The 24,116-nt window shown below is 39.6% G+C and overlaps 1 protein-coding gene across 1 annotated transcript in view; it reads left to right on the forward strand.

The window, feature by feature from the left end:
• PDE7A (phosphodiesterase 7A) overlaps nucleotides 1-24,116 on the forward strand; it is a 1,297,734-nt gene that overhangs the window by 525,319 nt on the left and 748,299 nt on the right. Inside the window, exon 5 of the mRNA XM_044065847.1 lies at nucleotides 13,007-13,107. Within this exon, the coding sequence (XP_043921782.1) occupies nucleotides 13,007-13,107 (101 nt within the window). The remainder of the gene's footprint in view (nucleotides 1-13,006; nucleotides 13,108-24,116) is intronic.

Raw genomic sequence — 24,116 nt, forward strand, 5'->3', positions numbered from 1 at the left:
TCAAAAAGGAACAAAACTAAACATGTATATTTATCTGCTTCAGTTTCACTGGAGAGGAGTAGTTTATTAAATCTGGTTCAGGGTCTTGTAGAGTCTATTGACCCTTCTGATAAGGTTGTCCCTGGTAAGAGAAAGGAATTCCTGTCTCCTGAATAGATTCAAGAAATTAAAACTAGAGTGGAACATACACAGATTTTTGTCCGCAGATTTCTGATTCAGACTCAGAAGGGTATGTTATCTGAATATCTTTGCCAAGGATTCTGTTCCTCTGAATTATTGTCAAGATGTACCATTTTCAGTGGGAGAGCACTGAGGTTTCTCAGTCCCTTAGAAAGTACTAGGAGCTGTTGCAACTAAAATTCAAAAAACCTCCTTTCAATCCCCTGTGCTCTCAGCATTGGTGGATGTGTTTGTCACAGTGTGTGGTTTCCCTGGTTGCCAACCTACTACACTTAGGAAAGCAGTTAGAATGTACAAAGTTCCTCAGTCTCTTAAGTTTAGTGTACTCATCCCAGACCTGACCCAGCAGCTGCCAAGTATTTTCTTAATTCTAATACTTTCCCTTCTTAAAGGGGTGGTAAAACAATTGATAAATTTAGGGAAATAGTGTGGGCTTCTGCAACTTTGATGTTAGTTAATTCTGATTACTTGTGAAAGTGTCTGCATTTCCCTCTTTTGAGGAAAAATCTGCTTTCTGTGGTTTATTTTTTTCCAGTTTCTAGGGTCACTACTCCTTGTTAAAGTGTGTATATGACTTTGTAGATACTACATCCAGATCTGTTTCCACTGATAATGTGTTGAGGAAGTTTGCTTGGCTACTTTATCAGAATATTCCAGAAGATATTAAAAATGACATTTTAAAATCTCCTTTGCATAAAAGTTTAGTTTTTGGACCCCTGCTGCAGGTGTTATCGAAAGATATAATGAGAGAGGTAAGCTGTACAGGAAATCTCTTAAGATTTTTCAACCCTGTTCCAAATTTTCCAAGAGAGTTTCTGCTCCCTCATGCAGTTTTCTCAAGAAACAAAATAAACAGTCTCGACAAATGCTGGTAAGCAGACATTTAAAAAACAATGGCAAGAAGGTTCCCCAAAGAAAGCAGGAACACCCCCCCCACCCCATCCCTCCCCCAAACAAAGGAAAGTCAATTAAGGCAGAATTACTATACAAGGGACCTTATCCCCGCCCTCACTTCCTGGCTGTCTTTTATCCCTTCCAAAAAATCTGACTCTCCATTTCTCTCTCTTTCAGACAAATGGGTTCTGTAACTCATTCAGCAGGGTTACAGATGGCAGTGGGAAGACATTCGTCATCTCCAGAGAATTATTCTACATCCACCAGACCAAATGCCTTGTTTCCTCTTGTTCCAGAGCACATGCTGTCTCAGGGAGTAAAATAAATAATTACACCTTCCTAGTTGGGAAAAGTTTTTTAATCAAGTATGTTTCTGATGCCAAAGAAATAAAACACCTGGAGATCACTAAACCTGAATGTGATGGTGCATTATTTCAAAATGCTTTCACTTCACAATCTGTTACTCCTTCCTCATCATTTGAGTCTTATAACATTGGTAACCTTAGATTTAAAATATGCTTATCACATTTCTATTCATCCAGACTTCAAATGTTTCTTATGGTTTTCTGTTTCTGGATCAAATTATCAGATGTTCATGTTGATCACTGCTACAGTAGCCTTAGGTATATAGGTTATATCCTGTTAAGGATATAGCAGCCAGCCAACTTCCGAAGATTCAGGGCACATTCCACATGCCCAAATTGTCTTCCAGCTCAGCTGACTGAAAGACAACTTTGGGCAACAAGCCCTTCAGTGCTTTCCAGCCAGCAAAGAGAGGGAAGCTGAGCCCTGAAAACAGTGTCAGTGGTGCAAGAGGAAGCACACTCACTTTTTGTGCAGACGGCTGTGGGTTCTATTCTTACACCAGGGAGATAGATTGCTGGCAGTGTAGTATAGCATAAAATGGTATGCAGTTCTTCAGATGAGATATTCTACCCAGGCCCCATCTGACTGAGTTGATGGTAGCTGAAATGAATATAAAAGATCCCACGGCACCGATCAGAAAGAGTATTGGAAGTTTCCTGATGTTTTGGCCAAATTATCTCTAGTAGTATAAATACCACCTCAGGTCTCCCCTGAAGAGAGTGGGACTAATCTGGTCAACAAAAGAATAAATAAATGGAAATATGGCTAAGGCTGCTGCAGCAGTTATCATTTAAACATCTACTGTTATGGTAACTTTACTTACACAATTGTACTTTCTCTGCCTTAACCATTGGGCTATTCTCTACTCCAACTGTGTTCAAAGTATCTAGCTGCTGTTCTAGCCCTTGGCAGGCTACAGGGTATTCACATTTTTCCACATTTAGACAATTTGCTTATCTTTTCAGAGTCTTTTTAAAAGTACTGGGAATCTCTCACATAGGTGAGAGATTTCCAATGCAAGTCTGGATTCCAGCAGATTATTAAAAAGTAATTTTTGATTGCATCACACAGTGTTCTTGTGGTGTCTCTAGACACCTCAGTACAAATAGTGTTTCCTCTACAGGAAAAAAAAACAGATCCATATTTAGATCTTTTTCATTTGGCTCCACATGAGAAAGATACAGTGGTATCTGAAGTCTCTTTGGTCCCTGTACTAACACCCATTATCTTTTCATTATTCCAGTTCTGGGAGTTATGAGAAGATAAATCACTTGGTGGAGACATCAGATTTACCTGACTCCAGGTCTGCCTTTCTCCCTTCCTGCTGCAAAGCAGTAAGTCACCACAGATACCTTGGACTTTGTTTGAGGAGCAATGTCAAGAGGGATGTAAGTGCAAGTAATCTGGCACATGAGAGAGAGAGATACAGCCACATAAATATATGGCCTTGTAGTTCATTGGTTAGAACACTGGTCTAGTAAACCGGGATCATGTTCATATCTCACCAAGGCCTCTACCTGTCCTACAAATGTCTATAAAAGAGATGCCTGCCCTTATCAAAGCATTCACCTCTCTAGATCACCTTTGGTCCGCAGGACCACTTCAAGTTGTCACAGTACCACAAAGATATGGTACATAAGCAAACTGGCAGACTCTCCATGTTAGCACGGGATGTAGCGTTAAAGTCCAGTCGCACTCTACAGGCACCCTACATTCTGTTGGAGCAAGACTGTGTGGCAGACAAGCTCAGCAGGGCAAAGACAAGCCCTCACAAACAGAAACTCGATCAGGGGGTCTTCCAAGATATGATCCATCTGTTGGAAGTTCCTCTCTAGACCTTTTTACCTCCTTTCTGAACAATCAGGTAGCAAAGGTCTGCTCCAGGATTCCATGCAAGATGACTTGAAGACAGATGCCTTTTCTTTGCCTTAGACATGAATGTTTCTGTATGTTTTTCCACCCTTTCCTCTGACAGCCTAACTGACTGCCTGGATGATGGTCTTAACACCTTTTACACACCTATTTGAGGACATGCAGCAGGTACTAATGGAGGCAAGAAAGCTTGCTACTATCAAATGTAAGCAAATGGAAAAGGTTTTCTATATCGCGCCAGCAACATAACCAGCACTCATTCAGGGCTAGTGTTTCTCTGGTTTTACAATATCTGTGTAAATTACTTTTGTATGGCCTGTCTTGCTCCTCTATTAAGGTTCATCTGTCAGCCATTTCAGTATGTCTGCCCATGGATCCCCCTCTTTCAAGACATGTTCATGAAAGAGGTATTGCACAAGAGACGACCTTGTGAACCGTTGGCTCCTCCTTGTGGTTTTTGTTTTGTATTAGACAAGCTAACATTTGCTCCATTTGCACCAGCTCATCAGGCTGATTTAAGATTCTTAATATGAGAAAAACGTTTTTTTTTTCCAATCTCTGCAAGAAGAGTATCTGAGTTGCAAGGATTTATTGTGGGTCAACCTTCTTTCATTTTCCATAGAGACAGGGTTTATTTCAGAATTAACCCTTCTGTGTTACATAAAGTGCTGTGACTACATTCCAGTATCTGGAAAAAGACAAATTAGTTGAGTGCTACTATAGCATGAGACCTGATTCTAAGAAATGTTAAGCACCCCCTGCTTAACTTGTTAAGGTCTGGTGTCACTCTAGGTAGCCAAATCTGCCAGTACTGACCAGCAAACAACAGTGGCAATTTCTTTCTCTCTGCTATCTGTGCCAGTAATGGGTCCCTAGCTTCCTCTTATTAACTTATAAAGTTGCTAGAATAACAAGATTTGTGTGTGTCTGCATTTTCTGAAGGATATAAAGTCTGAAACTCAAATGCATGTCGTCATTTAGTGACTTCATTCCTCAGTGATTTGTTAAAAAACCACAGATTTTATGAGGAACAGATCGAACGTATAAAGCAAAAATGTGGACCTTCTGATAAAATCTGGACAGTTGAGAGGCATGGAAGGTGAGTGGTAAACATAAAAGACTGAATTACACTGTCATTCTGATAGAGCTAAGTGCTTTATGGTTTTGAAAGATGGCAAACTATTTAACACTTTTCACTTTCTTTTTTGTTTTTTCTGTAACCAGTAGTACATGGAGCACATAAAGCTACATGCACTACAAAGAATTATGATCAAGTTTATGATCACAGATCTTAATTATATTTTCTCGACATGGATGCCAAGATTCACCTCTTGAGTGACATTCATGTCTTGAGCACAGAGTAAGTAGGTTATGTTCAGCAACCCACTCATGATCCTGTATTCTGTGTCTAAAATGACATCCGAGTTTGCTTTAAACCACACTTATCCATCTTCCTATATTCTTCCCTGAACCCAAAAATGAGGGAGAAAGGATACTTCATACCTTGAATGTCCGGAGACAATGCTGGTATTATCTTGACAGAAGAAAATCTTTCAGATCTTCCAATCATTTGTTCATTTCTTTTGAAGGTAAGAAAATGGAACAACATGTGTCAAAGAAATTCTTTTGAAGTGGATGACTTGAGCTACTTCCTTTTGTTATTTCTACCCAAAACTATTCTAGGCAGGATCAAGATTCATTCCACTAGCACCTTGGCATCATCTTTGACTGTTTGGAAAGGGTCGTACTCTAGAAGCTGCAACTTAGTCCTTTGTATATCCTTTGACAAAGCACTACAAGCTAGATTCCTTTTCCGTGGCTAGGTAAGGCTTTGCTATGACATTTCTCCAAGAGCTTCTGAACCCTTTTCCTTCTACTTCTCAGTTTTTCTAAGCTATGTTAATCAACCTATATAGGTTAGACTACTGCAGCAGTGATTGATATGATGAACATAGGGTTGTTTAAGTAAACTTACCATTACAGTAGATGTTCAAATGATCACTGCTTCAGTAGCTGCACCCTTCCACTATCCCCATTGTTTTGTGGTGGTTTTTTTATGTCAGGGTGTAGCCATTTGTTATTTTTGCTATTCCTAGCAATGTCCAGGACTCAGACATTCTTTCTCATTTGGCATGAAAGCTCTGAAGGGCTTAGTGCCCAAACTTGTCTTTAAAGTCAACTCAACTCAAGTGTTAATGCTGCTTAGCGAGTGTAAAATAATGGCTCGATCCATCTCACCCTCACTTACATGCGCACACACACTCACACACACACTTTATTTTACACATGCTAAACAGGAAAAGCGCTGCTTAGCTACTATGAAATAATAGCAACCATTAGGTTACTTACAGTCCGAGCTCCACAGCAACTTAATATGCTGCCATGAAGCGGTGGACTCCTTTTTCAGCAGGGATTACTTGCAGATTAACACCCTGCTGGAGAACGTTCATTCTCCAGTCAGGGTGCTGATCTACAGGTCGCCCCTTTCTCTGGTCAGACGTAAGCAATGATTTACTGCTTTGGGCTAGAGAACCTGCAGATTAACACCCTGCTAGAGAATGTTCATTCTCCAATCAGGGTGCCGATCTACAGGTCGCCCCTTTCTCTGATCAAACTTAAGCAATGATTTGCTGCTTTGGACTAGAGAACATGTACTACAAATCACTAATCTATTTCTTCCACTTGCATGCAGCTAGCAATTTAAATATCTTATTTCTGAATATATCCTTCTGTTCTTGTGCTGTTAGTCAAACACTGTTTCTGCCTTCTTTTCTTTAGTTTATTTTTACTTAAAATGTGTATTCATTTCTGCAGCTGGCACATGTTTAACATTATATCTTTAACTTCAATATATATCTTAAATGTTGTAGCCAAATATGATCAATTAGATGTAGATAATGGAAATACAAAGTCAACTAAAATGGTTTGGAAGAAGAATCTCTAAATAAATTCTGCAGATTTAGTCTGAAAGTTTCTGGAATTCTAGAGCATTTGGACAATACCTAGTCCTTACCAGATACTGTGCATTTAATTTTAGAAGCTTAAGGAGAGGAGACAAACATTCTTTAGCCTGCTTTTAAGGTGGATTTTGAACTTAGACTTGGTCTTTCCAGACTTGAATGCCTAAGGGCTGTGATTTAAAGCTTTCTGTCTTTGCAGAAACTTGTTTTTCTCAGCTGTACAAAAAATAAACTTTATGTTCAAACAAGTTACGATAATCTTTTTTCACAACTTTCAGCCTATCAGTTGATAGACTACTTAGCAGCATTCTCAAAAAGCTCAGAACCCTTTTCTCTTTGATAAAAGTGATTCTTAAGAAGCTAGATAGAGATAATATAGACCTTTCCAACTGCATACATAAATTATTAAATACTGATTATAAAATTGCCAGATTGGTCAATAAGGTTATTTTGGATAGGATAGTTCAGTTGTTGCACCTTACCCAATTAAGATTTATCCTAGGTAAAAAAAAAAAAATGTACAGTCCGCCATGCCTTACAGAATTGAATTCTTTATTTTAAGAATAACAACAATTCCAGAAGCAGCTTATTGCTCATTGGGTGCTCAAAAGGTATTTGTCAGCTTTCATACATGGGTATTCCAGTTCAGTTGTTAAATGTTCAAGCTTTTTTTCTGTCCAAACATACATGTGAATGGTTTGGAATCTAATATCTATAACCAAACAAATGTGGTCTGTCAGGGCTCTCCACCATGTCCTACTTAATTGCTTCACCCAATTAATCCCATTTACATTGTATTCAATATGTCCTTGGAGTACTATCATCTGAGTTGAATGGTCCAAAAATGAAACTAGTTGCCTGGGTGGATGACCTTATGGTTAAATGTTTCTTCAGTAGACATTTCCTTGAAGATGTTTGTTGTGTTAAACAGATTTCAGTAATAACTGAAGTGTAAATGCTTGACATAGCAAGGTCTGTGCTTGGGAATAAAAAAAAGTTATAAATCTGAATCTTATTGTGCAGAATTTATTTTTAGTTGGACACATTTTACATCTACTAACCACATGACACCTGCAGATATATCTGTTACCAATCAATAGATAAAAGCTGTTTCAGCAAGGTGGTATAATCAGAAATGTTCCTTTCTTTGTGTGGTTAATGTCTTTTTTTCAAGTTAAAACATATCCTTTATGAACTTTTACAATATATGTTGATACTCCCAGATGACAGTTTGTATAATAAAGTAAGGCGAGTTTAGAATAACTTCGGAGAGGATGAAACGATGAATCCTGATCTGTCTGCATTTGTACAAATATGGATAAAGTATTAGAGGCAGAATGTTGAAATAGAGTTCAGTATGGTTTAAAAATTTTAATAGTATATGGAAACTTTGGGTTAGAGTCTGTAATTAAAGCTTTATCCCACGATCCCCATAGGGGGGAATATTCATGGAATAACAAGAAGAATAGTTATTATATAGTTAGTACTTATTTTATTTGGAATTTGATCCCATTATCCTCCTGGTTTTCATCTGCTATAAAATGGAAACAAAATAATAGGACAGAAGTTTAAATGTATTTTTCAGGAGCCTATCCTGTTTTAATATGAGTAAAAGAGGATATTAGTGGGACATGTTATGGATAAACGCAGAGGGAGAATTAGAAACATTATGTTATTGCCTCAGAAATGTGTTTTAAGAAAAGAATATTTATGCTGTTATGAAACCTATAGCAAAGGTACTTCGTCTGAGTAATCTAAATATTTCAGATGCAGTTTCTAAGATTAGTTTCAAGTGGAACTTAAAATTAGAAGTATCCTAAGACTGGAATAACTCAGTAACTCTATGAAAACAATATTTAAGTTTTCTAAAATCTTATTGAAATAGATTTATATAACAAAATATGCTTTCCTAAGAGCATACTTATTAACCCAGAGAATGGGATCGGCATATGAAAAAGAAATTATGTCTTACCATAATGTTCCATCTATGTTGTTGATCTTCATTCATTCATTACTAATGAGTTATCGGTTCTGTCCTCTGAACAGAGTCGGCGTTGTACCAAGCTCGCGTGAGCCAAAAAACTCTCAAGCTAAGATTACTCCTAGTGCCTTTCTCCCCATTACCTCAGATCGAGGTTGCCCAAAGGATGTAAAGCGGAAGCTTTTTCTGCTCAGAATACCCTAAACCAGGGTAATGGACCACATCCAAACCTTCAGGAGTCTACTGGAGGGGGGAGGTGAGAGTGAAGTAATGAATGAAGGAAAATCAACAGCATAGATGGAACGTTATGGTAAGACATAACTTCTTTATCTGATGATGTTAATCTTCATTCATTCCTTACTGATGGGACAGAGTCCCTAGCTACCTCGTATCCTGGGTGGCCCTGTGGAAGAATATTCCTGAGCACCATTGAGCCAAAGGAAGCCCCCCCCCCCCCCCAGAGACCAAATACAATTTGTAATGAATGATAAAGGTATGTGGAGTGGCCCATGTTGCCGCTGCACAAATGTCCAAGGGAGCTATAGACAGAAAACTTAAAAGTTGCCATAGATCTGGTTGAATGGGCATTGATCTTATCTGGTAAGTGAAGTTTGTTATGATGGTAGACAACGTATGTAGAATCTTTTAGCCATTTTGATAAGGTAACTTTAGAAACTGGCTTTTTCTAGTTTCAATCCAGCATAGGATATGAAAAGTTGGTCAGATCTTCTGAAAGATTTTGTCTTGTCCAGGTAAAAATGTAATTGTCTATGTACATCCAGTAAATGAAGGCAGTATTACCCTTTATTTGAAAAATTGGGGAAGAAAACTGGCAAGTCAGTTGTCTGATTCATAGTAAATTCTGCGACTACTTTGGGCAGAAAGGAAGTATTAGTCCGAAACGATACTCTGTCTTTGTGAAAGATCATGTAAGGCTGTTTGATGCATACTGCTTGAAGTTCAGATATTCCCCTTGCTGATGTAATGGCTACTAAAAAAATTGTTTTCTAGGACAGAAGTTTAATATCACAAGTGGCTGCAGGTTCAAAGGGTGGTCTAGTCAGAGCCTGTAGTACCAGTGCGAGATTACAAGGTTCAATGGGTTTTCTAATAGGAGGCCTAATATGAGAAACCCCTTTCAGAAATGTTTTGCAAAGGCAATGAGAAATCAGGGATGAATCCCCAAAGCCATCATGAAAATTAGAAATAGCAGCTAAGTGCACTCGAATCGTAGAGGCTGATTGCAGAAGGTATGATAGATAAAGGAGTACATCTGGAACAGAGGCTGAACAAGGATCTACATTGTTGTTGCTAGCCCAAAAACAGAATCTTTTCCACTTTTCACAGTACAATTTCCTGGTGGCCGGTTTGTGTGAAGCCAGTAGAATGTCATGTACAGGAGAGGAGAGATTCTTCTGCGTGGCAATAATTGGAAGTGGCGAAACCAAACTGTGAGTTTGAGACTGTGAATGTTTGGATGAAGCAACCCTTGGGGGTGTGATAATTCTGGAGCTGGATCCAGAATCCATGGTTTGCGTACTATATGAGGCCAAAGGAAGGGAAACAAAACTTGACAGGGCCAGAAGGAAGCAATGAGAATCACTCTGCTAAGCAACCGAAGGGCTTTCTGTAAGAAGTGTGGTATCAGCGGAATGGGAGGAAAGGTGTAAAGCAGTCCCGTGGGCCAATCGTGTGTGAGCATATCCTTCGGGGGTTCCCCCTGCATGGGAATTAGGGCAAAGTAGCTGCTGCATTTGTGGTTTATGGGCGAGTAAAACAAGTCGCAGCAAGGCTGGCCCCAACAATCGAATATCTTCGACATTACTGAAGGATTGAGGTACCTTTCGTGAGAAAGGAGAATACACCTACTCAGTTTGTCTGCAATCACGTTTGAATCCCTTTGAATGTGTATTGCTATCAGAAAGAGGTTGGAAGCTGTCGCCCATTGCCAAATTCTCATGGCTTTCCGACACAGCGAATAGGATTTGGTTCCCCCTTGTTTGTTGATGTACCACACTACTGACATGTTGTCGTTCTGAATCGCAGTAGTCCCTGACGGAAGGGCCAGATGGAATGCTTGCATTGCTAAGAGCACTGCCCTCAGTTCCAGGACATTGATATGCAGGTTGGCCTCTGCAGGTGACCAAGTGCCTTGCACAGTCTGTCCCTGAAAATGGCCCCCCACCCAGTCAGGGAAGTGTACGTGGTCAGTATGGCCTTGGGCTGTGGATTCAAGAAGGGACGAATCCATAGGGTCATGTCTGGCTGCGTCCACCAACGTAAGTCCATTCTGCAGCGATTTATTATGCAAATCTGGAAAGATAATGGGTGAGTTAGCAATGACCATTGAGTTGAGAAGCCACTGAAGTATCCTTATGTGTAGTCTTGCCAGTGGGACAGTTGTTATCGTTGAGGCCATGGACCCCAAGAATTGAAGGACTGCCCATGTGGGCACCTAGTCTCAGAGGAGTATTGCTTGGACCTGAAGAAATATTCTTTCTAACCTGTGAAGGGGTAGTGATGCTCTGCAGGATAATGTATTTAGCATTGCCCCTATGAATTCCAGAGAGTGGGCGGGGGGCTAGCTGAGACTTTTCTTTGTTTATGGAAATTCCCAGGCTCTTTGCTTAGAATAGGGTCTACTGTCGCACTGCTAACAGAAGACACTTGGTGAGGCGCCAATCGTCCAGATATGGAAACCCCCAGAATCCTTGCTGTCATAGGTGAGCGGCCACCCCTGCCATGCATTTGGTGAACACACTGGGGGCTGTAGAGAGGCCAAAGGGCATTGCTTGAAACTGGTAATGATTGGCTCCCAGCTGAAAGTGGAGGAATCTTCTGGACCACCTGTCCATTTTGGCTCCCAGCTGAAAGTGGAGGAATCTTCTGGATCGCTTGTCCATTTTTATGTGATAATACGCATCCTGAAGATCTGTAGAGCACATCCAATCGTCTTTTTCCAAGAATGGAAGAATAGACTGAACCGTGATCATCCAGAATTTTGTCTGCTTCACGAATTTGTTGAGAATTCTTGAGTCCAAAATAGGTCTCCAGTCCCCCGTTTTCTTTGGCACCAAAAAAAGTCTTCGAGTAGAATCCAGATTCTATCTGGTCTGGTGGGACTGCTTGGATGACTCTTTTCTCTAACAGCTTTAAGATCTCTTGAGCTGTGAATTCTTTTTGACTGGGTGGAAAGTCAGGAATATGTTTTGGGGTTGTATGGCAGAGATTGAAAGGGATGTGATAACCTCTGGTAATGATCTGCTGAACCCAAGAGTCTGTGGTGATTAGTTGCCAGGCGTGTTGGTGCAGAGAGAAATGACCCCTGACTGCTTCCAAAGGAAAGGGAGGCACTAGATATACCCAAAGGGTTTTTCCCTGATGGGAATATATATATATATATATATATATATATATATATATATATATATATATATATTTTTTTTTTTTTTTTTTTTTTTCAAACTGCAAATTATAACTACCATGTTCCTTTGATATATGAATATTATGCAGATAAACTGATGTACCTTACAAAGTTTATTTTTTATTGCTAGTATTGTGACAAAAAGGATCGTCTTATCTTCCTGGAATCAAATAATTATCCCTGAAATGTCGACTTGTCTCTTTCTTATTGGATGTTCAGTCAGTGTTTATAATGTGAAACCTATTCACACAGATATAATCTAAAGTGTTTTAAGTATTTTTTTTTTTTTTTTTGGTAGTATGGAGCTAGGGAAGGGAGATGATTGGGGGGAGGGTTAAGGATTTATGTACAAGTTGTACAAATAAAATATTTTGGCATATTTTGCAACATAAATTGTAATTGGAGTTTAAAATCCATATATATATATATATATATATATATATATATATATATATATATATATACTGTGCCTAGTACCAGACCTTTCCAGTGTCTTGTGTTAAAAGACAAGAGTGAAGCTTTGTGATAAAAGCTTTTTTTGTGTATAATAGTTAATTGTAATGCATTAGGAAAGTTAATAATATTCTGCCATTAAGATCAGTCTGCATTTACTATCATGATGCTGTACTGACAACTTTTTTTTTTAATTAATGAATGTGTTTAATTTTGCTGTCACCCAGCATGTGATGAGGGAATAGTTATGTATACCCTTGGAAGCTAAAAGTAAGTAGTTGTAGGGTATATTTGTTCAGCCTTTTGTATAGTTGTAGCTGCAGCAAATGCTGTATAAAGGTTCCTTGAGGGTAAAGCTTGGGTTTTTAGCATGTTGAGAGGAGGGCTGTATATAGCGCACATAGTTTTTATTGTCAGACTTTTCTTTAAGTTTCTTTTTTACTCTTTTAACTCCATGTAAAGCTCCAATTGATGCTTAACTAGTGATGCTTAACTAATGCTGTATTTTTGGTAATTTGTTTTCTTTTATTCACACTTTGATTCTACAACTAATATGATTGACATAAAATGGCCTTTGTCTTAAGTGATGCACGGTGCTGTATTAGTTGTGTATAGAATTACAACATTGTATTTTATGTCAACTTATTTGATGTATACGACATGTTTTGCATATTAAAATTAATTTGGTTGCTTTACGGAAAAGATGTGATACACGTGCTAGATGTAGGGTTGTTTATGTATTTCTGATTTTAATGCACAGTAATTGAATATGATTTATTGAATCTGGCTGAACAGATCTGTAGCCGATTGTTTTTTGTGTCAGTCACTTTAGAAACATGTCTGTTGATGTGATTTTATTTTATCATAATTTTGCAGTACTTATTCAGGAAGACTACCATAGCCAAAATCCTTATCATAATGCAGTTCATGCTGCAGATGTAACTCAGGCTATGCACTGTTTCCTTCAAGAATCCAAGGTGAGTGCTTGACATTTCCTTTTCAGAAGAATTGCAGATATAAAGAAAAACAGAAAGCATTTTGGCTGATACAGTGTATGTTAGGGAAAAAAAAGCATTGTTAATGAGCAGGTATTTGAAAATATGCATTGATAGTGTTTTTAAGGTTGAGATCAGTCTATAATGTTTTGCTATGATATGCTGGAGAATAAATATATTTTTTTCTAGTATATTTACTTTATCATAAAAAAATAAATTTATCTAATATTCATTCACTATCTGTGCATGTTGGATGTCTGCTGGTAAAATAGCTTTTGAAGGTAGGGTTATGTAATTGCAGTCTTCTAAACTGTTGAACTACAAGTTCAAATTGGAGGGTGTATAGTGTATCAGAAGTTGCAGAAACCGGCACTTTCCCCTCTACTTCAAGATGCAGTGAACTTGGGTAGTATACAAAAGCAGTAGGGTTATGGGGGCTGAGTTGCCGAGGGTGAAGCCTCCCTGCATAAATGCTTGAAAAGTGTAACATTGAGTTTTACCATTTGCTGTTCTGTCTGAATTGCAGTTAATTTTGAAGTGTTGAGACTCATACTATCAGTTCTTGCACTTCTAATATGGAGCCCTTTAATTGTAGTCAGAAATGTTCTTGCCATGGGATATATATCAGTGGCAAAATTGTTCGACTTTATAGAGTGAGGATATCGAATCTATGTAGTAAGTGTTTATAACATGCAAACATTGTCATTCACTGGAGCTCTTTCACTTTTGCATGCCTTTACTTCCTTTATATCACAAGGTATTCACTTCATGACCGTCACAGCTATTTGAAACTTAAAATATGGTCACACAGTTATTTTTCCTTGGCTGAACACTTTGCATGCAAAGATTTTATAACAAAAACATCTGCTTCTGCAATTCACTGAAGGGGATGTGAACAGGTGAATGCAGCCTTGAACTCTGCTGCTACTTGAAAGAAGAGAATACTTGTCAAGTATAGTGTCATTAAGTCAGTAATTAATGGGACTGGTGAAATAATGAGTATGCATAGGCAAGAGATAGGTGAGGTTCTGAGGCTGTGTGCAGTATAGTTTAGAGAATTATGGTGAAGTGTGGATTGCAGGATTTGTGGAAGGTTAGATTTGCTTTATGGTTAAACTTGGTTGATGTGAGAAATGCTAGATGCAAGGGGATTAGAAAGTAGACATTGATGCATTAAGGAGCAAGACACTAGCAAGTCTATAATGAGACAACTCTTGAGAGCTGAAGCTTCTTCTGCTGCACAATTATGGCTGGAGACATTGGAAATGTGAACCAAAATGGCAGTTTAGACTTTGTGCAGACAGATTACCAGGTATAAATGAGAGGATTTGTATCGATTGTCTTTTGGAATTAAAAGCTGCAGTGTTATAATGATGATTTAATGGATAAGTAACTGTAAATGTATATTTATAGTAAATTTAGGACTCATGGTTTTTATATTTGGTACTTTTATTTTGGGTCTATATTACATTATCGAAATGTCAAAACGTCGAATCTGATATGGTCGACACCATATAATCGAAGTCTTGAAACATCAAAAATATAATAAAATACAACCTACAAAAACAAGCCATTTAAATGCTCTAAGCAGGAGGGTAAGCACCCCCACACACCCCCTACTTAAATATACCAACTCTGAGATCGCACTACAGTACAGAAAAGGGAAATATTCCCTTTCCGAGCTGTACGGAGATCTCCGTTAAAAGATTTGAAGTTTCAAGACTTCGATTATATGGTGTCGACCATATCAGATTCGAAGATTTAAAACTTCAGTCTTCTGATAGACCCGTTATTTTTATTGGAATTTTTAACCGTGTGTGTGACTTAGGCATTTTAAATAGAATTGCTATCTGTAGTTTGCAGATTCTGAAGAATTAAGTTTTTGAAGAAAACACTTTATCTATAAAACTTGAAGTAAAGTTTTGGAAGTAGCTGTATTGATGAAATGGTCTTCAGCATGAGACTGTGATTGCCTGCCATTTCAGTTAACTACTGAGAGGACATTCCAGCAAGTCATGCATTTCAATGAAGGAAATTTGCTCAGCATAAGGATACACGATGTGTAAACATGCAGTCTTCCAGCTTACAGGAAACTTCCAGTTGCAAAGTCTGGAAAGAGAGAGGCTGATTTTGAAAAGGAAAATCAAATATGTCAATTACAGACTATACAAAACTATGTTAAAGCAAGCACTAGTTTAGATATTTTTAAGAACAGCCTGGACACTTAAGGGAACAGCTGATGTTATGTAGTCCGATCTCGCCTACATTCTTACCTGTGGGTTCGGAGCCGAATGCCGGCTCCGACTCGGCCATACTTTTTTAACTCAAAGCCTTTCTATTGGCTGGGCTAAGATGGTATTCCATGCTGCACTGCTCTCTATCCCCAGATCTCGTTTACCGCTCGTGTAGCTTGGACGTAGTCTCGCTCTTGACTGTGGCTAAGTACCCTTTTTCTTCTTATATCAGAGAAGTTTTTTGCAGAAAAGCTATTTTAATAGCTATTGTGTGTGTTATTGACTGTATTGTGGAAAAGTTGTGTTTCTTTATTGCATATTCTGGGGTATCCCACTAGCTGTTTCCAGTAGGCTAGGCCCGTTTCAGTTAGAGGACCTAGTCTGTCCCCTTGCTTTCCTTGTGTGCTAGTCTTCTCTTGGACTAAAACCATTTAAATTAGAGGAATTAGTCCTCCCCCCTTATATTTGAGTCTAAGGATTGTTTGAGTTGGAGATCTTTGTGGTGTTCTGTCTGTTGTTTGGCTTGTTCCCGCACTTGTGGCTGTTTGACTGTTGGTCTATTTTTCAGTTAGTTACTTGCTGTTGGTTAACAATGTCCAAAGATACTAAGGAGCATAAGCCCTCTGGCTTCAAGAAGTGCTCCAAGTGCAGTTATAAAATGTCCATCACTGATGGACACTCTGTGTGTACTGTCTGGGAGCGATTCATCTCCAGGAATCGTGTAGTTTCTGTCATGCCTTTACCCCTCGTGTTCTTCAGGAAAGGAAGAACAAATTGATTTTGAAGGGGCTTCTGAAACCCTTCGAGGAGGGCCTGGAGAGTGCTTCTAGCTCTAAGGCAAAATCTTCCAAAGCAAAAAAGCGATCTCCGGCTCCATCAGTCTCCTCGGAGAAAATAGCAAAGTCTTCATCGACATCCTCGGCTCTATTGTCCTCAGGGCCGCAGGAAGTGTCAGTGATTACGGAACCTGCTTCGGCTCCAACTTTCTTGGAGCCTGTTCGGAGCCGGTCACCTAGCATTAGGCCGGTATCCCCTCCTCGCAGGTCCCCTTCAGAGAGGAGGTCTCGATCTCCTTCTCTATCCTCCAAATCTTCCAGGACCTTATCAGATGTGGACGTCGATAGAGTGGTGCAGAGACTTCTTCAGTCACCGGTACTAGCTAAATTGTTCTTGGCTCCAACCCAGTCAGCTCCAGAGCCGGTCCCTCAACCTATCTCCTCCTCCGAGCACATCTCAGCTTTTGGAGCCGGAGTGCTCGGCTCTGTGTGATGTCCCTAGGTTAGTTCCAACAGCCCTTCCTGGCTTATCGGTTCCAACGGTTCCATCCACGGGGTTCCGGACTCAGGATTCATTGGTCGGACCCGAGGGAAAGGCGTCGGGACACCTCTCGGCTCCTAGTCTCTCCCTCGGTGCTTCAGTGCGGGGAAGCCTGACTCCTGTCTCTGCTTCGGAGACTGGTCATTCTTCAGATCCGGGAGGACCAGCCTTCAAGGCCATGCGGAGCGCGCTGGCCCGGTCGTCAGCTGCATCATACGGGTCAGTCACTCTGTCCCCTACACCACCAGTGCAGGTCTCTGATCGCCATCTATCTCTGGACAGCAGAGCCCCAAGGCACTTTGTTGCTTCGTCCTCCGGTCTCGGAACCTGTTATACCTTGGGACTTAAACTTTGTTCTACAGGGTCTTACTTCACCCCCCCCCCTTTGAGCCTGCAGCCACTTGCGATTTAAAATTCTTTACTTGGAAGACTGTCTTTTTGGTAGCCATCACATCAGCCAGACACATTTCGGAGCTTCAAGCTTTATCAATCAAACACCCTTATGTGATTTTTCATAAGGACAGGGGTTCTCTCAGACCGAATCCCTCCTTTCTTCCCAAAGTAGTGTCATTTAGTAACCTTAACCAATCTACTGAATTGCTAGTGTTTTTTCCTCAGTTCTCAAACAAGGCAGAATTTAAATTTCATCAATTGGATGTGCGCAGACAATAACGTTTTTATTTGCACAGAACGAAAGACTTCAGAAAATCTGATGAGTTGTTTGTTTCATTTTCGGATAACAGAATTGGGTCTTCTGTTTCCAAAGTCACGTTGTCCAGGTGGATTTCCAGTTGTATTTCTTTCATTTATACCTCAGGGGGGAAAAGATTTACCGTTCCGGATGAAGGCTCACTCTTCCCGGTCTGTATCTACATCTACAACTTTTCAGGCCAGATTGTCTATGGATGATATTTGTGCTGCGGCTACTTGGGCATCTCCTCACACCTTTGTTACTCATTGCAAGTTAGATGTGGTGTCTAGGGGCAGGTCTTCCTTTGGTTCCACAGTGCTCAGGAGTATTTTCCACTGAGCCTCCCAGGATTTAGGTGCTGGGGACGCTGTCCCACAGGTAAGAGTGTAGGCAAGATTGGACTACATAACATCACAAAGTTATGTACTCACCATAACTTTCGATGTATGTAGTCCATCTCGCCTCACATTCTTACTTACCCCCCCTCCTTCCCCCGTCCTGGAGGATCTGGAGGTTAGGCCTGGTTTCAGAGTTCCCTTCATTCTTGTTTTGTTTTTTCCTTTCCTTAGGTGTTTTTATGCATGGAAAATGAGTGTTGGTGCTCGCAGTAAACTATTTCTGGGGATAGAGAGCAGTGCAGCATGGGATACCGTCTTAGCCCAGCCAATAGAAAGACTTTGAGCTAAAAAAGTATGGCCGAATCGGAGCCGACATTCGGCTCCGAACACATGGGTAAGAATGTGAGGCGAGATGGACTACATACATCGAACGTTATGGTGAGTACATAACGTCTTGTTTTGGTATATTGACAGGCTAGAAGGGCATTAAGGCCCGTGTTTGAAATATTTGTATGTATGTATACAATTCATCATAAAACCACCAGTACCACCAGATAACTCTGCCACATTGTTATCCAATGATAATGCATAACAAGGCACCCATCTTGTCTCCCAGCCACCCTGTAGCCTTCAAATGTACCACTTAATTAACTGTAAGAACATTGACCAAATGTACATCTAAATTATTGAAAGGTTAATGTGCTTGTTCTATTATGGATTTATTTTCGCTGAAATGTTACCTTTCAGACAAATCCTCCAAGGAATCCTATAACTAACATGTTGCACCCATTTTGAATACCATGCAGATCAAAATCCAGTAATTTTGAATACTAGCTTGTATTGCCATCTAATAGGTATAACCATCCATTTATAAAAATACCCCTAAAACAGGTTCTCAGCATTGCCACCCGAAGCATAGATCCTCCATTTATGACAATAGAATTCTTTAACCATTATGCCTACATCCAGACAAAAATGCGATCCCCTTCATACAAGGTTCGTATAGAGTTGTTTTAATCAACTTTTCCATTTTTTCAACCACCCTTTTATATGCACACAGGGTGGTCTTTTAATAACTCCCAGCAAATCAGTTACATTTTTATATTGTATAACATACTCTAAAGTTAGTTGGAAGTACCATATTCTTATTTATGCTCCATATATATATATATATATATATATATATATATATATATATATATATATATATATACACACTCTAGACATTATAATTTTATTACAACTTGGTGGTATCTGCTTAAAGGTTGTACACTACATTTAGTATATGCCCTGATATAAGCATCTGTTGATAGCAATTTATTATTGATTTATGACCTGCAGTGTGATAGAATAAATCAATAAGAAATTAAATATCACTTTGCTCATGTCCCTTTCCAAATTTAAGCTTTAGATTGCATTAATCTTTCATTTTTATTATTTCTGTAATTTAGCCTGTGTTACTGACTTGCATTATAACTTTCACTATCTCCTTTGCATTACCCTGTACCCATCCTTTATTTCAGAATAACCCTTTGGAAGGTCAACTCACACTTCAGTCTCCATGTGTACATTAATTCAGTATCTAGTTTCGGATAACTCAGTCTGTCAGTCCATTCCACTGTCATGCATAGGGATCCATTTACCAACTGTGGAAACCATATTCATTGTATCCACTGAAGTGCAACAGTCATTTGTCACATGTTCCCCTGTGAAACAGTCTTGGAAATCCCATGTCTTCTATATGAAAAGCATAATGGATAAATAACTTGCAACCTCACCAGGTCCGCCTGCACTTCTCTAAGCACAAAACCAAACCTCATTCATCATAGAGCAGGATGACTTCCTTCCTTTTCCACCTTTTCATATGCCACCAATTTGCAATCAGTTTTGACAATTAGAAAAGAATTTTCCAAATCTGAAAACAACCAACAAACGTGTTGTAAATACATATAAATAAATCAACAAAAGGCAACTGACCCACCGTGACATTTTATTAAACTCTAGCACCTCAGCATAAGCCTTCAAGGAGTAATAAAAGAAACAAATGATTAAAAAAAATTATTTTATATATATAAAAAAAAAGTTTAAAAGCCAATCAAACAATTATATTTTAATTACAATCAGTTACTTAAAAATGTTTTAATTAAAAAATAAAATAAATTAAGCACTTCCAATTTCACTCTGTATTCAAATCCTTTGGTACTAAAGTGCCATGTTTTAAAATGTATATAGTTTTTTTATACAATCATTTTTCTTTTTATAGATCATCATCTCCAGATTTAACCCTCACTTGTTCTAAAATGATACCCTGTAGTAACAGCGAAAGTGCAGTTCCACGAAAGACCACATAACTGAATCTGGAAATGTCGAATCAGTAGTTATGGTGGTGTGCTGTGTTACTGGATAGCTGGATATTCAGGCAAGTGTTTTTATTGTAAGGGTTTTGGGTAGGGATTTTATTGTATGTTAGTGGGTTGGGAAGTTGTAGATGTAGGTTAAGGTATGTATGCAAGAGTGTGTGTGTAAGTGTTGAGAATGGTGGTGTTTGTATGTATGTGATGTGTGTTTGTGCGATGGGAATGTAGGTTGTGTAGTAGTGGGTTTCGTATCTTTTCATTTTTAGTGTGACCTCAGAGTTGGTGTGTGTATGTATATATATATATATATATATATATACATAAAGAGCAGGGGTGTGGGAGTGCAGCCCCCCACATGGGGGTGCAGGGGGGCTTATTGCCCCCCCCCCTGCTTATATGTAGGGTAGGTGTTTGCATGTGTATTGTTTTGTTTGTTGTAGTGTGGGGAGGAAGGTGTATGTGTGTGTTTGTGTGGTGTAGGGTGTGTTTAAATGTCGCGGTTTTGGGGTTTTCGGTATTTTGCTTTTTTGGCTCTATAGTCTCGAGATACTGAAATTCGATAGTTCAGTATTTTGAGATTATAAAGTGAATCCATACATATATATATATATATATATATATATATATATATATATATATATATATATATATTCCTGTAACCTACACCAATATAAAATAAATTACTTGGACATTTAAGGGCATAAATAATTCCGTCTTTATTAAATGATAATTTCTTAATCGGGGAAAAAATGATAGTTATTAATCCTGTCAAAAACCCACACTACTTGTTTGCAACTACAGCACCTTCCACAAGGAAAGGTGCTAAACAAATTTCCCAAGTGTATATTCACTTGATCAGTAGGAAGAATAAAATAACTATGAACTAGTATATCTGTTTTATTCCATCTCCGTTTATAAGATATTAAGGGTGTATTGTTAATTAACTTACAAAAATTCCTTTTGTCTCATCAAAAATTGCCAATAGTATTTCAATAAATTAATCACTCTGTCTGTTAAAATGTTAAACATAGTCCCAAAATAAATATTTCTGTTATGTCTGTACAGGAACTGTCCAGGGATGTTTCAGGTCAGGAATGTCTACCAGGGCTCCTCTGCTCTTTTCCCACATTTTCATTATTCTGAAGTTCTTGAAGAAGGCAGTATAGAGCAAAGCCAAAGTCATCCTAATAGCCTTAGTCTGACCCTGACAAGTTTGTTTTTTCCTTCTTTGGCCTTTTGTCTTGAAGAATCCTATCCAAAACCTTTCATAGGTTGGTACAAGGCTATCGGCCTACGGCCTATACAAGCCTAGCCATAACAATTCCCTGGATATTTCTTCCCACAATATTTACTTCCCTGGACCCCTGTCTAGCAGGACGACTGACATGAACCCTGGGGTGAATTTCCTATCTCCCATTCAATCATCAAGGTTCCTTTGGAAGAGGGCCAAGGAGGCACTCTGCTTGATATGTATGGGCAGTTTATTCCGGAGTATGAGGAGTCTCTGGGTCAGGAACCTATCCGTCCAGCATGTTTTGTTCATTGTGATGACAAGGTTTAGATCCTTGGAGCGTGTGGCTCTGAGGGATTGATATTTCTTTAAGTGGAGCATGTCCAACAGCTCAGAGTTTGACATGGCCTTGTATGTTAAGCAGAGGTCACCTCTGAGTAGACGATATGCCACAAGAGTATAGCTGGAGTTTTTTTTTTTTTTAGACGGTCAGCATAGGGCATCTGCTCTAGGCCTGTGATTCTTTTAGTGAGGTATTTCTGTGGCCTTTCCAGCTGTTGTAGATGTCTTGTGAGGTACATACCAAATGGGGCCTTGTACTCTATAATGGGTCTAATGAGGGGTGAGTACAGTGGGACAGTGACATCCTTTTTTTCTGAATGAAAAGCCCTTAGTGATGAGGTGTGCCACATATAAGGATTTCCTGACTGTTGTGGCGATATGGTTATCGAAGGTGAGACCACTGTCCACCTGTGTCCCTAAGTCTCTCATCACACTTTTGGTTTTTAGTCTATTGCCACCTATGTGGTAATTCATGGGTACATGGTTTTTCCCAAAGGGGATAACTATACATTTTTTGGTATTGTGTTTTTGAGCCCATGGCTCTGGCACTAAACATCTGTTTCTGTAAGGCCCTTTTTGTAGAATATCCACATAATTTGGGGATTCAGTAATGGATCCCAGTTTGCAGTCATCTGCAAACTTTGTTAGCCAGAGTCCCTTAGTGTTGGCCTGTACTTCAGAGAAGTAGATGCCAAACAAGAGCAGTCCCAGGACTGAACCCTGAGGTACTCCACTTGTCTGGAGCTGGATTTGGAGTCGGCTACTTTTACAGTCTGTGTTCTTTCAGTAAGCCAGTTGGCAATCCATCAAGTGATGTAGGGATGTATGCCCAGCTTAGTAAGTTTATCTGTGATTACAGAGTGGGGAATGGTGTTGAAGGCCTTGACGAGGTCCAGACAGGTTGTGTGGTACCCTCATCCACAGCTCTGGAGACTGATTTGAAGAAGTCATTCAGGTTCAGGAGACAAGATCGGCCCTTCACGAACCCAAACTGGGTGGGGTCCAGTGTTTGAAGGTTGCCAATGTCTTTGTTTATAAGTTCCATGATAATGCGATCCATGCCCTTACAGATCAGGCTCGTCAGACTGATGGGACGGCAGTTCCCGGGATCCAAGGTGGATTTCCCCTTGTGGAGTGGGATAACTGTAGCTGTGCCCCACTCAGTGGGCACGAAGCCTGAGGTGAGGCTATGATTAAACATGACACTTAGTTGAGGTGCCACTTCATTTTGTAGATCGTGTAGTACACAGCCCAGGATGTCATCTGGTCCCATGGATGCTGCATTCTTAGCTTTGGAGAATGCAGTTTCTACCTGTGTGGCCGTGATTACCGAAATTTGGCAATCTTTTGGTATTAAGATGGGCCATTTAAGGGGTGAGAGGGGGTGAAGTTGGCACTAAATCGATCTGCCAGGATATTGGCAATATCCTTGGGATCAGTATATTTAATGCCATTCTGTTGTAGCTCAGAGCAGATCTGAGCATTGATATTTAGATTCTTGGCAAAATTATAGAATGCCTTGTGGTTGTCTTTGGAATCTTTGGCAATTTTATTTTCTTAAGTAGCTTTGGAGGATTTTATGAGGGATCTCAGGTTCTTACTGAGACTGGTAAGGGAGGTTTTTGCATCCTGGGATTTTCCTCTTTTCTGCAACAGTTTCTTCCTTCTGTTGTATAGTTTGTTTATGGCAGGGGGACCACCAGATTGACTTCCTTATTTTAGAGGAGAGCATCTTGGTTCTATTTGGGATAGCATGATTCATGCATGAGTGGATGTGCTCGTACATTACCTTAGTGTAGGATTCAGCAGTTGAAATTTCAGCTCCCGTCTGCATGGGTGTCATGAAGATTGTCACTTCTGACTTGAGTAACATGAAGTCTGCTTTGGAGAAGTTATTACGGAGGTTTCCTTACTGGGGGGGTGGGGGTGGGATGTGGATGTAAAGGGTTATTTGCTTATGGTCAGACCTGACCAATGAGGGGTGACCACTGGTGTGGAGCATCTATATCCCATGTTGGTAATGACCAGGTCTAGGATATTGGAGCCCCTGGTGGGACAATGGATTAGTTGATCCAGGGCGTTGGAATTTATGAATTCCAAGAACCGTTGGGAAAAGGTGTTGGTACCCGAGTAGTTTTCCCAGTTAATGGCAGGGTAGTTGAAATCACCCAGTATTAGGGTGTTTGGTTGTATCTTAATATTTTCCAGCATGTTTAGAAAGGTGTAGTGAGAATCTTGGGGCATGGTGGGGGATCTGTAGCAAGCTACAGTTTGGATTGCAGTCTTACCTAGTGTTAGTTGCACATGGAGAATTTCAGATGCATTGTGTTGGGCAACTAGCCTGGAGGTGTGAATATCCTTGGTGAATATGGAAACTCCTCCACCTTTAGTGTTTCGGTCTTGGTTTGGTGGTCAAAAAGTGTGGTAAGAGTTGTAGCCTGGTATTGCAGGGGTGCTCTCCGGAGCATTGAACCAGGTCTC

The sequence above is a fragment of the Protopterus annectens genome, chromosome 3.part0, assembly GCF_019279795.1.
Source record: "Protopterus annectens isolate FY-2018-M chromosome 3.part0, PAN1.0, whole genome shotgun sequence".
Classification (NCBI taxonomy): Eukaryota; Metazoa; Chordata; order Ceratodontiformes; family Protopteridae; genus Protopterus; species Protopterus annectens.